The sequence below is a fragment of the Scedosporium apiospermum genome (genome assembly GCF_000732125.1).
Source record: "Scedosporium apiospermum strain IHEM 14462 chromosome Unknown SEQ_SAPIO_0143, whole genome shotgun sequence".
Classification (NCBI taxonomy): Eukaryota; Fungi; Ascomycota; class Sordariomycetes; order Microascales; family Microascaceae; genus Scedosporium; species Scedosporium apiospermum.
Window position 1 is genome coordinate 1,245,982 of NW_015971844.1, and position 24,829 is coordinate 1,270,810.

Here is a 24,829-nt window from a genome sequence, read left to right on the forward strand (position 1 = left end):
CTCGTCGTTTATTCAATATCACATCCTTCTCGTATCCTTTCCGTTTGCCTACCATTTTTAAGTCCGCCCCTTCCCTACATGCAAACCAACCCGAGATACCGCCTGACCAAAAGAGTAAACGCCGAAGGACTCTCCGAAAAGAAGAAAAGAAAAGCCAAAAAAGGAGGGGAAAAAAACAAAAGAAAGGGAGAGCAAAAGCAAGAAAGTAGAGGGCTAGGGGGAGGCAAAAGAGGGGAAGAAAGAAAAAGCAATAAGACACTCTCAAAACGCCATGCCAGCCTTCAAACTAAGGGTATCAGGTCCATGTCCACCAAGTTGATGAATCCATTAAGAGACGTCCCAACAATAGCTACAATGCATGTGGAGTGACGAAGTGCTGGCCATCATCACACCCGTTAGAACAATAGGCCATGCTTCTTCTGGATCGCCTGTGGTCGATTAGGATCGCGTTTCGCCTGCTCCCGTCCGCCGACCTGCTTCAACTTTTCTAATAGATAACTGCAGACATGTAAAGTTAGCAGATGGTGACTTGTTTGCCCCGAGACCGGCCTACGCAAAAGAGGCAGGAATCAAAACTTACTCAATAGATGGATGACCGGTTGCCCGGCCCTCAGCCATGGCCAACCGAACCTTACGGCTCCTATCCTCATGCTCATGGAGATGCATGCGGACCGCCTCCTGGCCCTCGGGTTCATCCGCGCAACGAATAACATGCCCACAGTCTTCGTTCTCGCACACCCAGGTACCATTGGGCCCCATAGGACTCGTGGACGGGAGGTCCTCGACTTCAAGGACTATGCGAGCGGGGACTTGGTCGGGCTCGCCATCGGACACGGCCATGTCCTCGGAAGATTCGGAGCTCTCGCTCTCTATGTTCATACCGTCCGCATCTTCCCCTCCGATGCCCCCGTAGTCTTCTTCCTCCTCCAAGTCATTAACAGCCATGCGTGAGCGCTTGGAACCTGTCGTCCCCTTCCCGCTGGACGCCGGGCTGTTCGCGTCCGAGTGAGGCCGCTTCTTGGGGTTCGCCAAGCGTAGGCCGGCAACCTTTCCGGAGAGTCGGCCTCGGCGGGGCCTAGTTAGGGACGAACTGGTGTCCGATGCGCTCTGGTAACCGGCCGGAGGGGGCGCTTTGCCCGAGGGTTTCGCAGTTGGAGCCGTGTTCGACGGCGCGGGTGGATCTCCGTTAGCATTTTTCGGGAGGCGCCTAACCAGAGAAGTATCGATTTGTTCGGGTCTTATGTGTTGTAATTCGTCCGGGAGTAGTGGCACGTCTATTGACGCAAGAGTTGCGTAGAACGGGGTCATTCGCCACTTGGCGGCGAGCGCATTGTCGGCATTCATGAGACGAACGAGGTCCTGAGCGTAATATCTCATCGCCTCCGGCACCCCCTTGTAGGCGGAAAACTTGAACTTGTAAAATACATTGCCGCCCACACGAGGAAGAGTGACCCTGCCAATCTGCTTTGCATCCATCTTGTCCAGTTCGTCTGTTTCCACAATGGCCTGATACAGCTTTAAAGCGATGGCCTCGGATCTCTCGCTTGACGTGACGGGGGCTGGCGCCGTGGCAGCTGGGAGCTTCGGGGTCTCAGTCCGCGCTGCTGGAACAGGAGAGGTAGGGCGTTGCGTTTCAGCTGTTTTGGTAGCGGGGCTCTGGGATTTGGCAGATGCGGTAGATTCTTGCCGTACTGACCTAGCCCGGGAAGGCTTGTGCGCCTGTTGTTCGTCGTTAGGCGGGGCGGGAGGTTGAAGATACGGAAGCGGCCGGTGTGGCAAAGTACCCGGGTGCTTCTTTTGATGCCTCTGCCAGGATATTAGTTCCCTGTTCCCGAGCTGGTACAACAGTAACGGATGGGCCAGAGGGAGAATGGGGGAAGGACCCACCCAGATGCCTTTGATGTATTTTGTAAAATCCTTCCCAGCCCAATGAAACTCTTCTTCCTTTTCGAAATGGGACGCAAGGAACTGAGCGTGCTCGTGACATCTGTTGATGGCCTCTTCTCTTACTATGGCCTCTCCTGTGTGGAGCATGTACTGAAGCAAGTGTCAGTATTGGCGGCATGCAAGGACGAAGGGGTGGGCGGAGGTATTCAGGAGGAGAAGCCTACTCTGAAAAGGACTTCGTCGAGGCCTTGTAACTTCTCCCCAGCCTCTTCGGCTTCACCGTAGATGGCCTGAACCGAGTAGTACAGAGTGACAGCTTCTATCATGCTGTTGAACATGGGCGCGTACTCGTGGCTTGCATGGATGAGTTCGAAGAAGCCGTAGTCGCTGGCTACCCAGATACGCGGGCCGTCAATCCAGCCTATCGACATGCGGACGCCGGTAATTTCGATGTCTATGTTTCGGGGAGGACGGCGAGCGCGGGCTAGGGGTCGGAGAAAAAGAGATGAAGCACGTTAGCTACAATTGGAACCTAACATGCTGCAAGGGAGCCAACAAGGCAAGGGCGGTGAGTGCCAGCGCGATTGCGGGAAAAGGGAGGGTCCTTGAGTAGGGCTGTATCTCTTACTTGCGCTCATCTGGAGTTTGTCTTCGAAATCGACGAGGAGACGACCCTGGACTTTGAACGGCCCCCTCGTCTCGACTAATAGCAAATTCTCGTTTGCTTCGTTGCCGCGGATGCTAGTAACCGCGGCATCTTTCAGGAGGAAGGTCGGCCACTCGTTATCCGGTAGGCTCTTATCGACCGGGAAGAGGACCTCACTTTCCTTTGCCCTATTGCTCTTTGAGTCGTTGTCCGAAAGCGGCGGTGCGGGCGAGGCCTCTGATTGCAGCCTAGTCCTCCTGGACATGGCGAAGGTAGGCTCGTATCGTAACGACGACGTAGAAGGGGGGGGTGAACGGGGCGCGGTGTTCGATGCCAGGTGATCGTGTGGGTGTTCGTTGAGGAGGACTGCTGGGGTGAAGGCGTTTCAGACGGCTTCGCGACAGATATTAGCGCCGGGATTCGAAGTGTATTCTGGCCGGCAGTGGACGCCCATCTCCAGGACTAGGTAGGAAGATGGGAAAGGTTGAAGAGGGGAGGAGGAATGAGAAGCTTCAAGGCGTGGCCCCGCTCCCGTTCGATGTTTGTCGCGTGGTTTCCGTCTCTTTGAGCGGGCTCGCGGTCTCTGATGCAATTGCATTTTAGGACGTTGGAGGTCGGCTGTACGTCAGTGTGCCCAGGTACATTGTACATTGTGTACTTCGTACTGCCCGCCCAGCATTACACAGTCCCAGCGCTGGATTAGTGACAAAGTACGAAGTATATGTACATACACTACTTGCCTGCCAGCAAGCCTCACCAGGCCAGTAGTTAGTGACCAACCACCGACGGAACATCTCCGCCGAGTTGGCCTGAGCAATTTGGATTTAGGGCCTAGACTTCCCCCACCACATGTAAAAATAAGCCAATCGATAAGCTCGGACCAGCCCCACCGATAATCGATAAGACCCTCCTTTCGACTTTTTTTTTTTTTTTTTTTTTTCCTCGCTTATTCTTTTGCCCATTTTTGCATTAACCTTTCTGACGTTTGCGAGGTCTCGGGTCAGGGACAACGAACAGGCAGTCGCTAAAGCCTTCTGAGTAGGGTTTCCGGGGGGCAAAAATATTTCCCTTAATCTCTAGATACAACCTGCGGGCCATTGGCTTGTTTCGTTTCCCTTTTTTACTTCAGCCCTTTCCTCCCTTCCCTGGTCGCATCTCGCCCTAGTATATGGCCGCTGCGTTCCGTCGAAGTTGGAAAATGGCCAAAGATGCGATCCTGGATGGCGTCTTTGGTTCGTCGCCCTCTCTTTCCCCCCCGTTGGCCGTTTACTCGACGCGCGCATTTGAACTTAACTAACACCCCTCACCTACAGCCATCAACAAGCCTGTCGGCGTCAGTTCCGCCCAGGTAATCCGCGACTGCCAAACCCAATTCAACCCCTCCACCTTTTTCGCCCCGATGATAAACCAAGAGCGCGAGAAGCGCGCGGCCGAAGGCCCCAAGCTCTTCAACAGGCGCAGCAAAGCGAAGAGGGATCTCCGGGTGAAGATGGGTCACGGCGGCACCCTCGACCCCCTCGCGAGCGGCGTCCTCATCCTCGGCCTCGGATCGGGCACAAAATCGCTGCAGTCCTTCCTCGACTGCACCAAGACTTACGAGACGATCGTCCTGTTCGGCGCGAGCACGGATACGTACGATCGGGTGGGGAGGATATTAACGCGGCGGAGCTACGCGCACATCACCAAGGACATGGTGCTGGAGGCGCTGGGGTCGTTTAGGGGGAAGATTAAGCAGATTCCGCCGCTGTATTCAGCGCTGAAGATGGAGGGTAAGCCGTTGTACGAGTATGCTAGGGAGGGGAAGCCTATTCCGAGGGAGATTCCGACGCGCGAGGTTGAAGTGCAGGCTCTTGAGCTTGTCGAGTGGTACGAGCCCGGAACTCACAGCCACCGTTGGCCTACGGAAGAGGCCGAGGATGCCGAACGCCAATTGGCCGAGAGGGTTTGGAAACAACAGGAAAACAGAAAGTCTCTAACCCCCGAGGAGGAGAAGGAAGAGGCCGAGGCCCTTGCGGCGCATGAGGCCGTCAAGCGTAAGCATGAGTCCGACGTCGACAGCCTCGTCAGGGACAGGCCGCCTTCCAAGAGGCAGAAGAAGATGAACAACAGGAACCCCAGGAATGAAAAGGAAGTTCTGATGTCCGGCGCTCTAGGCCAGCCCTCCAACAACAACTCGGATAATTCGAATTCAAACAAGGGATCTAACTTAATACCACCTACTGATCCCAATGCGCCACCCCCTTGGAAAGGCGAGGGCCCAGCAGCCGTCAAGATACGGATGACGGTCACATCTGGTTTCTACGTCAGGAGTTTCTGCCACGACCTCGGCGTCAAGGTCAACTCGGCGGCGATGATGGCCGAACTCTGCCGTTCTCGACAGGGCGCGTTCGAGGTGGGGGGCCCGAATTGCCTCGAGTACAGCGATATCGAAAAGGGAGAGGAGGTGTGGGCTCCCAAGGTGGCCAAAATGCTGGCGAACTGGGCCGAGAGGGGAAATGCCCCTGTAGATGCCGCACCTTTAGTGGTGGACCCTGTTCAAGTATCCAACGAAGTCGCTGCCGAGAAGGCTAGAGAGAGCAGTACCGGACCCGATGCTCCTCTGCCGCTGCCGGCGGATGCCGAGACGGTTCCCCAGTCTGTCGAGTCTGAGGAGGTTGCGGTTCAAGCGTCGGCTAGCAATGGTGTCGAGGTGGAGGGACTTGCGCCCCCGAAGAAAGACGATGATGAAGTATCGTGGAATGGATTCCAAGACTAGAGGCGAAGGAAGCCCTTTCCGTGATTCTGTTGCATGTTGATACAGATTTCAACGAATCAAATGTACATGTACATATCAAAAAAGAAGAAGGAACAAGAAAACGTGCCGATCACAGGCCATATACATATGGGGGCCTCACTCAAAAGCATCAATGGCAAGGGCAGGGTAGCAATAATATCCATTTTTGAAATACCTGGCGATTCCTCTTTTGATTTCCCATCTCTATATCCATATCCTTTGTCTATCCTTGCCATTCTTCCAGTTTTCTCATTATCATAATGTTCATTACCCTTCGTAAATATCCCAACCGTGCCGTCTTTTTTTTTTTTTTTTTTTTTTTTTTTTTTTTTTAGGAGCTCAGGCGGCGTATTGTGTGACCTCGACCTCGACTTCGGTAATCGTGACTGTTGTTGCCCGAGAGAGGTCTGTCGTCGCAGACACCCTCTTTTCCGCAAGCTCAGTCACGGGCGGGCTCCCATGCGCGCCAGTCAGATCTGAACCTCTCTCGCCGTCCACGCGCTTCGTAGACGTATTCGCCGCTGCCGAAAAATCCACTTTAATCGGCCCCTCAGCGGACTCCCTCACACCCTCCGATCTCCTCCTCTCGATTTCCACCTCCCGCTCCTTTTCCTTTTCCCTCTGCTCCTCCAAAACCTCCCTAGCCCTCTGCATCCTCCCCACCGCCTCCTCCAAAACCTCCAGCCTCCTCCTCTTCGCCCCCTCCCTCGCCTCTAGCACCTCAACCCTCTCCTCCAGCTTCGCCCGCGCCCTCCTCTCCCCGGCAACCATCTCGTTCGCCTGCTCGAACAAAGCGGCGCTCAGCTCCTCGACCTCGGCGCTCGTGCGTCGCAGGCGCGCCTCGGCTTCTTCGCGGAGGGAGTGTTCGCGCGCCAGGGCGGCCGTTAGGTCTTCGAGGGAGGCGGAGGAGGCGTCGAGGCCGGCGACGCGGAGGTTGGGGGTTGACTTTCGGGGGGCAAGGAGGGAGGAGATGCGGCGCGGCGAGGGGAGGAAGGAGGAGCGGATAGGACTTGTTGCGGGTTGGGGGTTAGGAATGGTGGCCTTGCGCGGGCGTGGCGGTGGTGGAGGAGATGGGAGGGGGGAGGGGTTCGTTGATGGGGCGGTTAGGGTGGTGGGGGATTGGAGGGAGAGGGAGCCGCGGAGGCGGGAGAGTTCGTTTTCGTAGTCGGCCCAGCGGTAGATTGCTGCCGTGGCCTTTTCGTTGAGTTCTTTGATTTGGGTCTCTAGGTCTGCGATGTGGTGGCGGGCCTTGGCGAGTTCGAGCTCGGCCGTCGAAGGAGTAGTGGTAGGTTGCGCCGCGGGTTCATCATCGGTAGTGCTAGTGGCCGTGGTGGCGACCGTTACGGCGGTTGGGGGACTAGTGCTGGAGCCGGAGCCGGAGCTGTGGCCGGGGTTGGAGAGAAGAAGGGCTGCGGGGAGGCTAAAGCCGCAGTTGGGACAGCACGGACTAGTGCTGTGCGAGGCGGACGTGGAAGGAGGAGATGGAGGCGGGCTTGCGATTGTGAGTGTCATGGCGGTGGACATGAGAGTGTGCGATTGTTGTATTGTTCGAGTATGATTGAGTCGCTGGAATGGCGCGGCGTTCTCTTCCTTTTTTCCCTTTCTTTTATTCCAGGAATTGGGCGTGCTGTGTAGGCCCCTTGCCGGGGGATTCGTGCCACGTTTTACGACGTGAGGTGACGATGAAGATGGTGGATACAGTTACAGAGTCAATAAACTCAGGTCTCTGGTGCGGCGCGATGTCATCGGGCCAAAACATTGGTGTGTCGCAGTTCCAAGTTCAGGAGCCGAACTAGTGTCGCAGTAGGCGCATCGCGTTGCAGTGTGTTCCTGACTAGGGCCAGCCAAGCTGAATGGAATGCTAGAAGGGAGGTGGTTCGGAATAAGCACTGCACGTCACTCTGGGTCATTTGAGAGTGAAAATACGAAGTAGGTTGAATAGGATTTGCCGTGGAATGGAATGGGTCGTGTCGAGGGGGGTTCCCGGGCATTAATACAAGTACGGATTGATCAATACGACTCTGCGCCAGGTCCAGGCATTCTACTTTTTTTTTTTTTTTTCCTTTTTCTCCGTGTGCAGAAATAGAAATTAAGAACGGACCATCACAGGTGGAAGGGCGGAGCAGGCTTAGCACAAGTCGGAAGTTTGGGGATAGACTGGGCATCAAAGAGGAAAGCAGCGCAGTCCCTGTTCCACATAGTATTACCATTATTACCATGGATATGGGTGGGCTGGTTCATCTATCGATTCAGGTGAAGGGAGGCGAGTGAGCATCAATAGTGAATGAGCATGAGTATTGCTGAGGCTGTGAAGTAGTTGTACGCGACTTTGGTTCGTCCTCCGTCGAGGAGCGGGATCGTCATTGATTTGCGCGTCACACCAGGGAAGAAGGGAAGAAGGGAAGAAGAGAAGAAGAGAACAGAAGAGGTTCGACAGAGGAAACTACTTAACACCTGCCCATTAACGGCCCGGCTATGTGCTTCGTACTTCTACACTAACCCCAGCCCTGTTTACCAGCCAGGCGTACCTCAGTGCTTCGTAGTACAAGTATTATTACTTCGTACCTCGCGTAAAAATAGCCTGGCACTATCAATAGCAATACACTAGATTCCAGTCTGGTCCATTTTGATGCCCCTGGCTCAGCCCTGCTCATCGCCAAGTATGAAGTACATACAGGTCCATTACCGACTTGGATTAATCCTTGTTCTTGGATCACACTTGCATGTCGATGAGAGAGGCTCGAGGTTTGAGTCCAGATTCAGATTTGCATATCCATATCCACAGAGACGTCGAAAAATTGTCCCATCTTTCCACCCGTCAGGCCCAAGTTGTGAGCACATGTTCTATTGACAATTGAGGCCTACAATTGTCGCATTGTCCTGTTTTGTAGGCAAGAACGACGAAGATATTTGATATCGATATCGAGGAGGGAAAAAGACCGCCCCGAAGCGAATTAGCCGTTGATATTTCACATTGAGATCGAAGCCTACCGACGCGGAAAATGATATATCGAATCTATAGCAGTCTAGGAATAACATACTTTGTATAATACAATCGATATATACGAAGGTATGCATATAGATTATACATTCTCGCTGAAGACATTCAATCGCCGTCACTTTCGACTGAGCCGCGCCGTCGAAAGACAATGACGACGGCGATTCACGTAAGAAACGCAACACTGAGGCGCATAAACCACGATAGGGTCATGTTTTCTTCCAAATCGTTTACAATTATTGACAGTTTGTATACACCGTGGCGATCATAGCACGCCCAGTCCATGCTCCGCCACCACATCCGGGCAAAGGAGAGAAAGAAAAACGGGCTCACCTGGCTCAGAAACGTCACCTATTTCACTCCTTCCGTCGATCATTCATGCCCACTCGCATCTCGGCAGCGAGAATTATGCATTGAGCGCTCAAAGGAACGGAGTCATTGCACGTCAAATCCCGGAACTTTCTATCAGCTGTTCACCCACCTTTTCATATAGTATATTAGGTGCCTGCCCCTGATAGCACTTGGAATTGTTGTCGTATACGTCCACCTCGATTTGTCAATCCGGGCGAATCGGCGAGCACCGATGCATCTCGCAGCACATCAAACCTCCGTCATCGTTCTTTTTCTCATCAAGGAAACATCAAAACAGCTTCTAGATCGTTCTTACCAGTCTGGTAGCTGGTTCGTCTTGCATGTTGCATGAGAGTTCTCATGAGACGATGTGATCTTGTTCGCCATGATAGAGCACGCAAATTCGGCTGTTCGGCCTGCCCGATGCCATCCATCTCAAAGTTTTTGATTTCGTCATTCCTACTTTTTTTTTTTTCATTGCATTTCATCACTCGCGTTCTAGCTCTAGTCCGGCTTCGCAACCTTCCTCAACTCGCTGACGCCGGTAACGGGATCCTTAAACTCCTTCCAACTCACAGGCACCATGTCGTTGCCGGCTTCGCTCGTGGCCATGATGACACCTAGCTCGTTGGATGCCGTTGATAGGTAGTAGTTTGCTTGGTCACCAAGCGATATCTAGTTGAGGACGTAGTTAGCAACAGGGTCGGAGACAAAAGATCAGTTGCAGGGCTCAGCGCTTAAACGTCGAAAACATACCACCTGCGCCCTAACCGCATCACCAGGCTTAAACGACTCATAAATCTTAACCTTATCCTTCTCCGTAGCCCTAACGTCCTGCGCCCGAATAACCCCCTGCCACTCCGTATCCAACACCGTGCTCCCAACCTGCTGAATCGACACGATCGCCTGCTTGGGCACCAGCCTCACCACGCGGCAGAGCACCACGTTCCCCACGTCCGGCAGCACCTCGCGCCGCCTCTCGTGCCGCGCCACCGAAATCGTCGGCAGCTCCTCCGCCGTCCGCGACGTTATCTTGGTTAGCCGCTTGAGGGGCGCCGGGCCTTTGCTGGGCGCTTGCGTCACCGTCACGCGACCGAGGAGCGAGGACACGATTTGGCCTTCGTGGATGTGTGTGCCGTGGCCTGCGTGGTAGTGGATTGCGAGGCCGAGGGGCGTGCCGGGGACGGCGGTGGTGGGGACTTTGCTGTCCGAGGCCATGGTGGAGGGGGAGGAGGGGGATGCTGCTGGTGTGTTTTTTTTCCTTTATTTTTCTTTGGCACTTGGCAGGGTGAATGAACGTCGAGTTCGCTATGGTACCGGCGATAAGGATATTACTCTTTTTTTCGTTGTTGGGGTTGAAGTGCCGAGTCGCAATTTCGGTTTCCGCGGGCACCTTGAAAATTCAAGATTTGATATTGGCAAAATCAACGTTGAAGCTTGGCGCAAAGACAGAAGATGGAAGAGACTGTCCCAAAGCTTGTAGAATCAGGAAGGCGGTGAATATTTTTGGGGGAGAAGCCAGGCACCGAAATAATTCAACAACAGGGTCCAAGGTACGTACCCAACCTCGAACCCGAACCCGAACGCTCATTGATCAATTGAACTTTTCTTTCGCATTCGGAAATTCCCTTCCCGGACTCGTGCGATTTTCTTCCTTGAATCCGCATCGCGAAAACCGAATAACACACAAGGGGGTCCCATTCACCTTGTGGACTTTTTGATTTTTGCGATCGCAGGAAGAGAACTTCGCTGCACGCTCTTTTCTTCTCAATTTCCCTTTCTTTCGTTTCAATTCCCGTTGTTCCTTCCGTGTCTTTGTACAGACCTCAATCCTAACCTACACGATGGCTCCCCCCAAGTCCTCCTCCACCGGCTGCGGCGGCTGCTCTATCACCGGCTGGATGAAGTTCCTCGCCATCGCCCTCGTCATCTTCACGCCCCTCGTCTCCCTCGCCGAGCGCTACCACGACAGCTTCTGCATCTTCGACGACAAGGAGCTCCACGAGCTCGCCCAGCGCGCCATCGCCGCTCACCCCGAGGACACCAAGGCCATTGTCGACTTCATCGTCTCTGACCTCCACGAGAAGCACCCCAAGAACGTCAACCTCCACCAGGAGTGGATCTTTAACAATGCCGGCGGTGCCATGGGCGCCATGTACGTGATTCACGCCAGTATGTATCCCCCCTTCTCCTCTTTTCCCCTTTTCCTTTTTCCTTCGGCGCACAGCTCTCGCTAACAACCCCGTCAAGGCATCACCGAATACCTCATCATCTTCGGCACTGCCATCGGAACTGAGGGCCACACCGGCCGCCACACCGCAGACGACTACTTCAACATCCTCACCGGAACCCAGCTCGCCTACACCGCCGGCACCTTCGAGCCCGAGGTCTACCCTCCCGGCTCCGTCCACCACCTCCAGCGCGGAACCGTCAAGCAGTATCGCATGCCCGAGGGCTGCTTCGCGCTCGAGTACGCCCGCGGCTGGATCCCTCCCATGCTCTTCTTTGGCTTCGCCGATGGCCTCTCAAGCACCCTTGACTTCCCCACGCTTTGGAGGACAACGTATGTTACGGGCCGGGAGATGATCGGCAACCTCTTGACTGGAAAGTTTTAAGGGAGGCCCTTGACGCTCCTCGATTCTCTTCTTCTTTATATATATATATATATATATATATATATTTCCATTTATTTTGATGAAGAAAAAATAATTGGGTTAGGGGAACATCTAGACTCGGTTGTGGAGAACGGATGCGGCGTTTTCTGATGGGAGGAGCAACGTTAGGTCTGTTCGACTGGATATGAGATCAGGCTCCACGCCTCACCTCTATTTCGGACGATGGTAATTTTTAATACAACGGGCAACAAATTTAATTCCCCGAACTTGCTATCTTAGCCGGGCCCCTATACCCGTGTCGCGGCTGAGGTCGTGAACCTTGGAACCTTGAACGGTCACGAAAAGCTACTCTGTTGCATGGGCTAGAGAAGGTAGCCTCGCCGCTCAATTGTTGATTACAGTACAGGCATACAATATACGTTACATCACATACTTCACTTCATATGCTGCACATTCACAGGATTCACAGTCGCAAGCAAGATTGGCACAAAGCAACATGCGTGGATCGGCGGGCTTGCGATGGACATCCATCGCAACCAGACGCCGTATTAAACCAGCAGGCCAACGAATCACTGGCCGAGTCTCGAACTACCAGCCCCTTTCGAATCGGGCTTATCCCTCAGTCTCTCCCTGTGTCGCTCGTAAAAATAGAAAAACAAGAGAAGATCTTGCGCGCCCCGTCAACTTTTTTCGCCCGTTTAGGGAGGTTACCCTCCGGCAATGTCGCTTGTAAATCAATAGTCGTCAGCGTAACCAAAATTGATAAACTCGGTCTCTTCTTCATGGGCCGACGTGAAATCCCAGCACCAAACGCCGTTTGTATGGCAAAGCGGTTAGTCGTCCAACGGTATTTTTAAAGGGGGGTTTTGTTTCGGTGTTGTTGTGCGTGTTCTCCTTGCTATCGGTCACACGCTAACGCCCTCGTCAGCCTTGAATAAATCGCCAAACCACCCCATTCTTGTCATAACGAAGCAAAGCAGAAACCCTTCAAAGGGCGGATCAAAAGTTTTCGAGGCGTTGAGGGGGGAGTGGGTATATGTTTGGAGGATTAACCCCGGACAGCACACATTTGCTCGCCGTGTCCCCGAACGTCCTTCTCATATCACTGGATATTGAAAGACGGGGCAGACAGTACGGTCGTAAAAGACAGATGCCCCACTCCCGTTTCCAGTTCGGTTTATGAACGCTGGGACGGCAAACGACTGGTGGTTCCTGCTTCCGAGATGGTCCCTCTTCTGGAGGAGTCAAACTCCAACATGCATGTGCATGTCCGTATGTGTTCGTATGTGTGAGTGTGTGAGAGAGTGTGTGTGTTGGCAGAGAGAGGGGAGTTGTGTGCGGGGGGCTCTATTGTGTAAACGTGTTTGAATATGGATATAATGTGTGTTTGAGGGAACTATTTTCTGGTCAGGTGCTCTCTCCCATGCAGGCTAACAACCAATGCATGCCTTCTAGTCAGTGCCCTGGACCCTGTATATTGACAATATCACAGGGGGGAACGTGGCTAGGTGAGATGCAGCGGGGGAAGCCGGCAAAAAGCAGACTGTCAAGGGAGACGTATCCGCACCCCCCCAGCCTGACCAGACAATGCCCGACGAAGGGAGGAGGCGAAGTCTAAAGATGAACCAATTTAGGAAAGGAAGAAGAAAAACGGCAAGTAGAACAAGAGCGCGTGGGTGGTTAACCAATCAACTGCCTCGACCAAGTCATGCATACCTATTGCTGGCATGGCGGCTCCCTGAGGCTCCCCAGAAGGCAGCATCGTGAAACTAGCCGCTCCTGCTCGAACCATTGCTGTTCCTCATGACTAATCCCTCGTCTGCATCTTCGGAATATTCGCCATCGTCGGTATCGTCATTGCCGTCGTATCGCCGGTGACCATTTCCATTGATTTTTGCACCGTTTTGCCCATGCCCAGGATTTGAATCATCCGTATCTTCTTCTTCTTCTTCTCCTTCCTCATCTTCGTCATCATCCTCTTCCATCCACCGGAGACCATTGGCATATTCCTCAAGCGGGAAAATTTCGCGAGCGTACTCTTCCATGCCACGGGGACCCTCCCACAGCAACAATGCCTGAGACGGACAGTCCTTCTCCATCGCCGCGTCTGCGAAGTAGGGAGGGGGCTGCCTCTTCGGGTCGTCCTTGCCAATGGTGAACAGCTTTTCCAAAGTTTCCAGCTGGTCCCTATAACCTTCAGGAATAGATACCCTCACCTCAATCGGTCCACGAACATAATGAACCGGACGACCGACGCCTCGGGAGAAAGCCTCGCAAACCTCGATTGGCGTCAACATCTCATAAGCGAGGCCGATGCGGTGCTGGCCCCACTTGCTTGGACCCTCCTTAAAAATCTGATAAACAGCTGGACCGACATCATGCTCAGCGTCTAACCAGGGGATTTTAGCGTCTTCTTTGAACGGTGCTTGCCATAGGAAGGACCCGTCCGGTTGCAATTCCATGCAGAAGAGTGGGTACGGAAGAGAGGTAAAATTATTATTGTAAATTCCGGTGTAGACGAAGGTAGCAGGCAGGCCGATCTCGCGAATGTACTGCTCAACCTTGAACTTCGAGGACCAGAGGGGACAGGAAGGCCATTCAGGGTTGTGCAGGGCGTGGTCGGGCATGGAGGAGTATATGTAATGCTGGATACCGGCTTTCTTGGCGGCGTCGGCGAGAGCCTTGCCGATCTGGACCTCATTGCCGTAGTAGGTGGTGTTTATGAAGGCGAGATGAGCGCCACGGAAGAGCTCATTGATGAGGTCGTAGTTGACGCCGACTCCCGAAAGCGGTCCATTCCGGGAGACATCCTTATTCTCTTCGGTCGGTTTGTGCCTCGTGTAGAGCTCACCAATGAGACATTCAACATTGGGATTAGTCGAGACCTCGGTCGCAATTACACCTTCCAGGTTCCTCATCTGGGCGCGGACGGTGTAGCCTAGCACAGTCACGACGCGAATCAGCGACGCAGCCTGGCGGCCGCTGGCGTTGATGACAGCGATAGTCTTGTCTGGGGTAGGCATCTGACGCTTGGCAGGGCGGAAGGTCAAGGAGTTGTTCCGCGAGACGATAGGGGAGGATTCTGAGTAGGAAGACCTCGCGTGCTTCTGCTTTTTGCCCAAGGTAGGAGAGGACGACAGGATATCGTTCTGCCTGTTTCGGTTTGGAGCCTGTCGGATGGGGAGGCCGACCCCATTCATCTGGGACAGCATTGAGCAAGAAGCTCTCTGTAACTTTTTTTTCCTCTTAGGTAGGGGGAGGGGTTGAGGTTCTGGCGCAGGCACAGAAGCCAGGGTAAAATGAGCCAAGGCGGGGCAGGATAGTGGGGGATGACAGGACTTTTAAGACATCGATACGGCCCGAGGCCGGCCAGCGATACTGGGTCCCAGGCGAATCGCGAAATGCCCAAGGCGAGGGAAGCAGCACGAGGTCAAAAGGCAGCGGAGGTAGTAGTGTTACTGCAGTGAGGGAGTCCAAGCGACTTCGTCTCACGTATGTTGCAAGTCGTTTTACTGGTCTACCTGGTCAGGTGAAGAGGTAGTGTGCGTGGCGGAAGAGCGCTAAGGAGAGTCGTATCTTTGCCCTTTTCTTCCTTGTGGCATTCCACGTCGCGATCCGAGGGATGAGGCGCGAGTTCCGGTGAGGCCGCATAGAGCGGCAGGGGTGTTGGTGTAAAAGAGGGTCTAAACGAATCAAGTCGAGTCAAACCAGGCCTGCCACAGTAGAGCGATGGCGGCCGAGGGGGATATAACTTCACGGGAAGTCTTAGTGGAATGGGAATGCGGGGGGAAGAATATGTTGCTTCTACTGAAGGAACAGCAGCGACGAGATAAAAGAAAGAGGAAAAAAAGTTGGAGGAAGAAATAGAATGGTAAAATCGGCGGAGAACGGAATGGCGGAGGCAAGAGTGACTGGGAGAAGCGCAAAGGCGTAATGATGGGGGGGGGACCGAATACGGAGTCAACTTTTTTTTACAGTGTTTGTCCATTCAAGACGGAGGGGCAAGGACCTGCTTCGTAGAAAGGAGCCGAGCTGACTGTTGGTGACACCATGGACCCGGAGGGGTACCAGAGCCCATCTCCAGCGCTTCTCCAAATCAAATGTAGTACGAAAGTATTTCACAGTGGAGCCGCCACCATCTCAGTTGCCTCAAAAAGATGAGCGAGGCTTGTCAGCCAGCTTAGCTCCTTTGAGTGGTTTAACTTTTTCCTCACCCGTACCTGCCACGCGTAGATATAGTGTAGTAAGTGTACGCTGCTTGTACAACGGGGGACTTGTTGACTGGTTGGATTTGGATTCGATGGTCCTCAAATTTTAGTCGGCGACGGGAGAGTGCAAGGGTAGGGCGAGGGCTGTACAAGAAGCGAGCTTCGATTGATCCTAAGCCCAAATGCCAATATCAACAACCGTGCAGTATCTAACAAAAGTGCATTCCGTTTTCTCAGCGAGTTTCGGAGTCTCGCTGCCGAGAGTGGCATGAACACCAGCAAGGTACCGAGAGAATACCCAGAGGTACAAGTTGCGGAGCGTTCGAGACCCTGTTATCACGAGATATTAGGCCACCTTCTTCAAATAAAATGTAAACTTACGAAGTACCGAGTAGCCTAGCGAAGCGTCAATGCTGCAGTGGCTATCTGTCCCATGATCGAGATCAATCTACCCCCGGGTTCGGTGGTCTGCATTGTAAACTACAACAACGGGTGTAAATGGCGATTTTAGTGTAGTCGTAGGGACAAAAAACCTGCGCATCGAGCGGAAACGGACTTTGTATAACCTACGCCTACTGTATAGCTCCCGAGGCGTGCTCTATCAAGACTATCGACAGCATTGAAGGAGTACTTCGTACTATTAGAGAGTGTAGGAAGTAGAGAGGGTAGTACCGGTCCAGTGCACCTTCAGGTTGAGGGTTGAGAAGGACGAGTTAAGATTACACGAGATCCTTATCTTTCGCCCATCAGTCACATTCGAAATGATTGGCCGGGAAGGAGGGGGAAAGGAAGAAAAGAAAAAGAAAAGAAAAACGAGGAAGGTGACATGTCACAGCATGTCGTCAGGTCCGTCCCTGACGAGACCGCGAAAACGGAATATGGAACAAGACACCGAGATTATGGGGAGGCGAAGACGATACGATAATTTAGATCTGTTTTTTTTTTCTGCCTTTTTTGAGAGTCAGCTGGTCAACTGCCCCGTGGAGTTTTTCTAAACTACACTAGCTATCTGCTAGTAAAATTAGAGGTAATTACTGCGCTTCTCAGCAATGCGTACCCTTCTCGAAGTTTACGAAGTAGTGTACACTCCTTTCCCAAATCACGGTGTACGTCGATTTCCCTACTAGAAATACTGCTCAAGGTCGAGGCACAAGGCCCGCTACCCGCGTGGAAATGGGACCATTTCCACAAACCAACCCCCCAGAATTCCTCCGAGATAATATGCAGTGTGCGGCCTGGCAAGGTAACTACACAGTATTGCCCTTCAATGCTGATAAAATATGGCGATATCGTCGGCGCAAAGGGAGCAGCGGTGAAAGAAGTATCGAAGCATTGAGGAAGCATAGCGCAACCCAACGACTCCATATCATATCCCGGCAAGTCTTGGGTATTCGAGCTTGACTTCAATAATCGACGCTATCGTCGCTGGTTCCTTTGACGCGCTCAGGAACCAAACGAATCAGCGACTGACCTGACGCCGATGCCAGTCAGGTGGCAGGCAAGAATGGTAAAAACGGTGAAAGGAACTTTGAAGAATGTGCGTCGTGGTTCCACAATGGGTCAGGTCTTGGTCAACATTTGAAGTCTCTCGCGGACCTTTGTGGATACCCGGCCCACCACCTGGATCGTCCATTGTCACTGAATAGCGTGAGATCGAGGAGACCACGAAGTACGAAGTATTGATGCCGTGTACACGAGTTTACTTACACTCTTCTGCGCTACTGCACAGCTCTGTTGGACGACCGGGCCCCAGATTCGCCTCGAACTAATCGGCCGAATCGCCCACAACTGCCAAAAAGAGGTTCAAATTAGGTAAAAAAATAATGGCCAATCGACGACCCCTTTTCCCAACGCCGTGCTAGCGCAGGAGGTCCTGCTGATTGAATCCCATTGCTTGGTCCTGTCAAAAAAAATCAAATCTTCCTCGCCCGCCTGGACGCGGACTTTGGAAGCCCTGCAGGGTCCGCAGCCCCGCACGATACCCCGCGATGGTTGTCTCGCGGGCGACATCCAGGTGCCTGTCAAGTCCGCACGTTCAAGACATCTCAGCCTCCCTGGATGGCAGTGGAGTGGAGGGGGATGTGCACGGTTTGGCTGGAAATTATCACACTCAGTACATTCTCTCTGTACACCCTTCTCTGTTACCGTTTTCGTGTTCGAGAAGCTTTCGGTGTCTTAGATTCCGCCGTTCAGGTGGATAAGGACAAGGTCTTATAGTGGTGGGTTGGAGTTCTGATCTACCCCAATCTATTACGTACAAGTTGCCTCGATGCCGTCATCTCGTGGCCTGAGTTTGGTATTTCCGCGGACATTTTGAGTCGACTATGCAATATGCGAACATTGGCTCAAGCCACTTATTAAGCGCACCTTCCACGAAACTTTGCTTGTACATGTGCCTGACTTCCACATGCACTTTGACTTCTTCTAGTCCCTCAGTAGTGTTGATGGCGACAGCCCGAAATGGAGGCCTTACAAAACTGTAGGCAAAAATTCTCGATCAAGATGTCGATTTGTCCGGATGCGAAAAAGGGCACGAGAGAAGGTTATCCCAAACCTTGAAGCCGCAAAGGTACGCGGGCTTGTTACTCGTCCCTGACATGCCGGGGACGGCTCAATGCCACAGTCCACCACTCATCAGTCCAGTCATCATCACGATATCCACCGTTTCGGGGATTATAACGGAAACCCCGCAACCTGGCTCTGGAGAGACTGAATGCACGCCCCAGGCATTTCTCTTCACCCCCCGCGAATTGACCTCTGCCCCAGTTGTCCTCTGAGTTTGCTTCGTATGACTAACAATAACACGACTGGCTACCCGACTCCGATATCCGGGCCCAGGCTTTTTTCTCCGGTCTCCTTGACGATGCATTAACACAGAATTCAGGAACCGAATTGGGGAAAGCCATAGCGGTGTCATCATATTACTCCATTCTGGCCTCTTTATGCGTGCGTGCAAAGCTCCCAGGGCACCTCTCACATACATGACCGATGCAATCCGAGACCTGGATCCTCACACGGGAGCAAAGAAATTGACAACCATTCGCTCTTCGAGCTGCGCTCCCTTCTTTCCTCGACGCAAGACATCCGCTTTGGCCCGAATCTCGTACGTAATGATATCCGCTCTCTTGCTGTTCTACTTGGGGACAACTCATCGCATGGGACCTCCATCGACCTTGCTTCGTTTTCTGTGGAATCCCATCATCGTGGGCCCCTCGATCGCCATCGTTTTCGATTCGATTTGAACCGGGAGTTACTGCAGAATAGCCAGGGAGCGGCTTCTCTGTCCTCTTGCCTGATGAGTTCAGTATTACAATGTGACAGGGGTGTTGTTACTCAATTCCATTCGAGGAGTTTCCTTATCAGCAGCCCGATATCAGCTCTCGAAAAAGCTGCTGATAAGCTTTCAACTCGATGTTTGCAACCAACTAAGTGTAACACCCATTTTCTCAAGTATCTATTGCAGCTATAGAGGCTATTATAAAGCATAGCTATGATTCAAGCAAAATAGAATCATCATCACCACCTTACAATATTGGAGAATCCTTAAACCTCTAATCCTCTGATACGCTTCTTCAGTTGGCGAATCTTAGCACACTAACTAGGAAGGATACCGAAACTGCGACACCTCAGCCTCCAATAGGAAAAATAAGCAGGGGTAAGAGCCCCAATAGTCTTTGGGAATCTAGATCAATTACCTCCAGCTCTCGACCCTTTCTCATCCCGTTTGGTGGGACGGGGCTTTCCGCGCGAACAAGTGGATTCGTTGTCGAGGTGGGGATCTCTATTGCTGCGGAATATTCCATTCTCCTTTGTTCGAGCCTAGAGCCGTTTCGCATGGTACAGATGGGGATTGGGAAGAATGGAGGTTTTCCGGCTAACTACACTTGCCAAGGTCAGTCCAAACTTCGGGGGTTGTTTTGAGCTGTAGGGTTATCGTCGGAAGTGACAGCGGTCTCAGTGAGAGGAACGGGGCAAGACAGGTTATGAACCCTGGCCTGTATCTCGAGACGTGGCAACGCGGTTTGCTTCGGGTTACGATAACACGAGTGAATGCGTATTCGGCTTGAAATTATTCCGTGAGTGTTTAATGGTTATAGTGAACGACACTAGAGATGTAGGGATGAAATCGATGTACTTTTTAGATGCCTCTTTTTCATACTTGTGGGCCGGGGGGGACAAAGATCTACGTATATCTCCCTTCCTGGACGGACGTACAATTCTCCCGTCCTTTTCAAACCGAACTGAACGAAAAGGGAACGGGCACTCGGGAGCTATCACGTCCTACAGCCTACAAGGAGTCTGGAGCTAAAGGCACTATTACGAGCCCGGCTTTGAAATAGCCTGCCGCCGAATGGGGCTCAACCCCTGGATGGGGTGGGTTGGCTCCAAGACTTGCCCATATCGTGCTAATGGAAGCTGCTGCCCTGTACAGCATGGATGAGCTTCTGCGGGCCAGGTCCGGAGACGTGGAACTCGCGTCTAAGCCTGGCAGCCTACGCATTGTCGAGAACTGGATCGTAAACTAGTTTATCTCAATCGGGCCTGGGTGGTGCGGACGGAGAAGTGTCTAAGGAGGCGGCATGTGGTCACCACCGGGTCCCGGTTGCCCCTTCCCGGAGACTATCTGGAGCCGCATAACCACCACCCGGCGATAGGCACCCATTTCCCGCCCGCCGAGTAGGAGGGATACTGTTTCGCTCGGTCACGCGTGACCCACAGGCGCGCTTGGCAGGCAGATCTATCCGGGCCCGCAAATATACCAACAAATGCCGTCGTCTCTGCCTTCAAATTTGCAACGCCTCTCCTCCACAAACAGACTCCAGCAGCCCCTGTGGTAGAAACAGAAACAGAGTCTGTAAAGAGGCATCTGAATGAAGTTACTCACCTGGAGAATAGTGAGCCAAGAAGGATTAGACGTAAATCATCGTTAGCATAAATGTTGTGTCTATCTAAGCCCCCAAGATCCTAAACCCTATTAATTTGAGGGTTGCATAAACACCAAAACTCCCACAGAGAAAGATGAGAAAAACAGGGCCCCAATAAGCGAAAATCTGCGTCTTCTGGTTCACCCCCGCCATCATTGAGGAGCACCCGGCATGTTCTCAATCACATACTTTCCCCTGCCTACCTTCATGATGGGTACGCCAGGAATCTTCCTCAACCGCCTCTGAAGATCCTTGTCGTCTGTCCCAACAATGAAGATGCGGGATTTCGAGACACGATCGAAGATACAGTCATCGGCATAGATACCCTTATGTTGACACTTGAGAACCTCGAAATTCTCACTCTTGGCAACACGAAGAGCCAACCTATACTTGGGTCCGAGCTTTTCCAACTCTAGAAAGAGGGGCGGGTTCTTGTCAGTCACAGGTCCACAGCGCGCCATTCACGATTCATAGGCGCTCCAGAGGAAAGCGGGAAAGGTTAAACCTACCGGCAAGAACACATGTGGTGATATACATGTTGACCTTGGCATAAAGGAGATCCATGCTAGCCTGGACAAGAGACAGCTTCCGCTGGACGGAGTGCCTGGAAAGGAAGTGTTAGTTTTCAAGCTGAGGGATAGCAAGGAACCGGTTGGGGGTCTTTGGATATCATACGTGATGAAGTTGGTATCAACGAGGCAGTTGTAGGGAGGAACAAGGGCGGTATTGTGAGAGAAGAACATTTGAACAGGCATCTCCTTCCTATAAACGATGTTAATACGTGTCGATTTCCGAATGCAAGCCTTTGAGCAAGTCGGAAATGACATACACTTCTCTCACAACCTCATCGGTAGCGGCTTCAGCTGCCTTCTTCTTGTTGATAGCCGCATCTTTGCCCTGGTTCTGTTTTAACCTGGCATCGCCTGTGAAAAGAGTTAGAATGAGGATTCACTAATTGAGAAAACATTACATATGACTACTACTTACGCTTTCCAATTATACGCTTAACCTAGAGGTCCGGTGTCGTGGATCAGTGAATGCTCATGACGGAGGCTTGCACTTTTCAAGATTCCTTATCGATAAGGCACCTGGGGTGGGATAAAGTTACCTGGGCGAATTTTCGAGTGCGTTTGGCGACACCCATGATGGAGATTGTTCGTAGAAACCGCAATAGGATTCAGATAGGAGAATCTCAGTATCGCTCTAGAGTGGTGAGTGTCTTGTTGATGGTATCGGATTCGAGATCGGCTCCTATTACGAGGTAGGTCGTTGATTGATCGCATTGATGAAGATTTCATAAAAATTTCGGATTGGAGGTTTTAGGTCGATGAAGGCAATTTGCGGCGTCATGCGGACCCTGGGAGTTGCCAGTGCCGACAGCTGTAAGAGCACGGACCAAGTAGCTTATCTCACGCTTGGCGGGTGTGTTTCGATTTCATTTAACCGCGTCCGGCGTTGCTAAGAGGGTACCTACAACATAGTGTTAATATCTGGGTTTACGGAGCCTGGCCTCCATACTGACCCAAGATTTTAGCGGAAAGGGTCGCCAAAATCTCTTGCTTTTCATTCCTGATCCACCGTTACCCGGTGAACATAGTTGGCTGGATACTGTGCCATCCCAAGTCCCCCATTATTGTTCCGGACGATGCGACACAGCACGTCAGACACAGAATGGGTATTCCAGGGCAGGTTCTTCGAAATATGGGCCTATTGCAGAGTGGGAACGGAGCTGAACAATGGAAGCGAATTTGCCAGATTGGTATCCTCGTATTTGGGGTACAAAGAAGCCCTAGTAATCTAGGAGAGCAAGGGGGTACCATGTACCATCAATTGTGACAAGTAACATTGAACATTGATGAAGTAGACTTGGCCTCTGTCGATTCCAACTGTCAAGTGCCCATTGCCCACTGCCCAGTCTCTAGCGTCCAGTGTCCAATCCCCCTGCCTCCTTTCCCCATCATCATCTCCCTCAATCTCTCTCGCTTCATCGAATTTTACGATGAATACCATCGCTCAATAGCCCGCCCAGGGACCATACTAGACATTTATTCTCCTCGCTCATTCTAGTGTAATTGCTTTCGGTAGTCTTTCATTTTCATTCTTCGTTCTTTTCACCCAGCCAGTGTTTGCTTATTCGGATTATTCGGCCTGACTCCGCCACATCCTTCTCTGATCGCTCGTGTCCCATCCACCTCATTAAACTCGCCTGTTTTTCCTCGCCCGATCGTGATCGATTCCAACTCTGTTCGTTGAACCGACAAGAAAATCCGTTAGAACCGGCGACCCTCTTGCTTTGGCCTACCTCGACCCGACTCTTCGGCACGAATTATTCCGTCTTTCGTCATCTTTTAATTCTCGCGGCGTTGTTGTTTTCCACAACAATCGTCACAGCCTCGAGTCGAAATGAGACCCTCTTTTGCCATGAGACCATGGGGTCTCGAAAATGTCGCTCTCCTGTCGATGTTCTCCGCTGTCGTCCTTGCCCAAGGGAATGGGAATAACAACAACGACGACAACAACAATGACACGCCGACCACTCAGCCCAACAACCGCCCGACTACCACACCGACACAGGGGAACGGGAACACCAATCGACCGACAACACCGACAACGCCAACGCAGCGAGACCAAACCACGCGAACGACCGAGACCAAAACTACACCTACCGCGGCCCTGCCTACTATTCCAACCGCAGACATGCCCACTATATCCGATACCACGGGGGCTCCTTTTCCTACCATTGACGGCGGCTTCACCCGTCCTGTGCCAGCCGTGCCACCTACCGTAGACGCGCCCTTCATGCAGCGGTCTACCATGCCATCAGGCACAGTTTTCATCGCCGTCGGTGCCATCCTCGGTGCCTTTGGTCTTGCCGTGCTCGTATGGCGCGCCATCGTCGCCTGTCTTCTCCACCGTTCGGTCGAACGCGCCGCCGCCGCCCAGCACCTCGCCAACGAAAAGTCGACGTATCTCGCACCTCCCGCCGCGTTCTACAAGAACAACGACCGCGATCCGTCACCCCCTGGTGGCAGTCGAAACCGCCGAACCACCCGTGGTCCCATTCCTTCGTCTACGCCTAGCCAGTCGAACCTGTTCTTCTCACCCACCGCCGCTGGTTCTGCTGCTATGGGTGGCAACCGCGACTCCCGCTATCTCCCCTCTGGTTTCTACGCTGCCGGCACCTCCCCGTCCCCGGCTATGGGACCCCCTTCGTCCCTGGGCTACTCGAATCTTAGGCCTGACTCGAGAGGCGGAGGCGGATACTCGCGTAACACAATGAGAGAACACAGCCCCGAGGGTTCACCTCAATTCGCCGTTCGCCAGGATCCAAGCATGAGCTCCCTCAACCTCAACCGACCTCCCAGCCAGCGTGCTCCCAGCGCCTACCTCGATGACCTCCTCGATGAGAACCCCCAGATGTTCCCGCCCGCGCAGATGCCGCCCCAAGCGGCACATGGCTCGTCGAGACATAACCAAAACTTTAGCCACTCTTCGCAAGGAAGGTATTAGGAGAATCTCGTGGACTACTTGTGAACGCCGACGAAGGCTGCGATTAGAGCTTGTTTTGGATGTTTCCTTTTTCTTCTTCTCGGCGCGTCCCTCCCGATGACCTCTTTTCGCATCCACTCATTGTTGAACTTTTGAGGATGAAGGAGTCGCGCCAGATGTTGTCGGCAACGAGGGTTGATGATACGTATGCTTTGGTTTTTACACATTTACAACTTTTCCGAGGAAGGACAGGGGAGGAGGGCTGTCATCTGCGATAATCATGCCTCTGCTCTCCGTCTCATTTCCCAGCGAGGTTCTTCTCACTCACCACAGATGCCAGCCCTTGGAGGGAGGCGCTTTCATTACAGGAACTGGAAACAGGGCCTTCGAATCCGTACTGTAATAGTACAGGTATATTGGTATAGGGCATTAGAATAGGAGTCATGGTTTTTTTTTTTTTTTTCTTTCTTTTTTTAGTCTTCCCTGGTAACGCTTTCTTTTTTGTCTTTTTTTCTATACTCTTTTACTTTTTTGAAAAGAAAAGTGGCCCTCGTCTATATTTGTTTAGTACTTACACCCCTTTTATTTTTACTTGCTTTTGGTGGCTTTTGTCCTCGCCTGTCTTTAAGCTTAGCCGAGCTTCAGCGGTAGTTTTTTCCCCTTTGCGTTAGGATTCCCCTTGGAAGTAGGGAAGAAGGGGGAGATATTAAAATGGTTTAATAAAATGTTCGAAATCAAACTTGTTTCCAACGTCCTAGACATGGACCGAGTATGTCGGGTGAAGACAAAACGAGAAATAGAAGTACAAGGAGCAGGCCCCCTTGATGATGTTAGCTACTTTCCTGGACGCTGGTCCTCGGGAGAGGTTGTATCCGTTCGGGTTACCTTAGTATGGGCGGTGGAGATGGATGTCGTGGCATGCAGGATGCGGTATCGA

At 52.5% G+C, this 24,829-nt stretch overlaps 5 protein-coding genes and 3 pseudogenes across 5 annotated transcripts; 3 read left to right on the plus strand and 5 right to left on the minus strand.

The window, feature by feature from the left end:
- Positions 1–395: 395 nt before the first annotated feature.
- On the minus strand, positions 396–2,798 carry SAPIO_CDS9635 (uncharacterized protein; the record flags this gene model as incomplete). Its single annotated transcript, XM_016790978.1, has 4 exons — positions 396–498; positions 581–2,037; positions 2,112–2,371; positions 2,516–2,798. The coding sequence occupies 4 exons, from the start codon at positions 2,796–2,798 to the stop codon at positions 396–398; spliced, it is 2,103 nt and encodes a 700-aa protein (XP_016639488.1).
- Positions 2,799–3,731: 933 nt separating this feature from the next.
- Positions 3,732–5,288, plus strand: SAPIO_CDS9636 (TruB family pseudouridylate synthase containing protein; the record flags this gene model as incomplete). The annotated part of the gene is made up of 2 exons (XM_016790979.1): positions 3,732–3,765; positions 3,847–5,288. 2 exons carry the CDS (start codon positions 3,732–3,734, stop codon positions 5,286–5,288), a joined length of 1,476 nt encoding a protein of 491 aa, XP_016639489.1.
- A 357-nt stretch (positions 5,289–5,645) lies between these two features.
- Positions 5,646–6,818, minus strand: SAPIO_CDS9637 (annotated as a pseudogene; the record flags this gene model as incomplete).
- A 2,341-nt stretch (positions 6,819–9,159) lies between these two features.
- On the minus strand, positions 9,160–9,873 carry SAPIO_CDS9638 (Exosome complex component CSL4; the record flags this gene model as incomplete). Its single annotated transcript, XM_016790980.1, has 2 exons — positions 9,160–9,330; positions 9,412–9,873. The coding sequence occupies 2 exons, from the start codon at positions 9,871–9,873 to the stop codon at positions 9,160–9,162; spliced, it is 633 nt and encodes a 210-aa protein (XP_016639490.1).
- Positions 9,874–10,499: 626 nt separating this feature from the next.
- Positions 10,500–11,270, plus strand: SAPIO_CDS9639 (C-8 sterol isomerase; the record flags this gene model as incomplete). Its single annotated transcript, XM_016790981.1, has 2 exons — positions 10,500–10,827; positions 10,906–11,270. The coding sequence occupies 2 exons, from the start codon at positions 10,500–10,502 to the stop codon at positions 11,268–11,270; spliced, it is 693 nt and encodes a 230-aa protein (XP_016639491.1).
- A 1,769-nt stretch (positions 11,271–13,039) lies between these two features.
- On the minus strand, positions 13,040–14,470 carry SAPIO_CDS9640 (annotated as a pseudogene; the record flags this gene model as incomplete).
- A 6,085-nt stretch (positions 14,471–20,555) lies between these two features.
- On the minus strand, positions 20,556–21,547 carry SAPIO_CDS9641 (uncharacterized protein; the record flags this gene model as incomplete). The annotated part of the gene is made up of 6 exons (XM_016790982.1): positions 20,556–20,815; positions 20,913–21,007; positions 21,079–21,165; positions 21,233–21,326; positions 21,391–21,412; positions 21,512–21,547. 6 exons carry the CDS (start codon positions 21,545–21,547, stop codon positions 20,556–20,558), a joined length of 594 nt encoding a protein of 197 aa, XP_016639492.1.
- Positions 21,548–22,824: 1,277 nt separating this feature from the next.
- SAPIO_CDS9642 lies at positions 22,825–23,913 on the plus strand (annotated as a pseudogene; the record flags this gene model as incomplete).
- Positions 23,914–24,829: the final 916 nt, after the last annotated feature.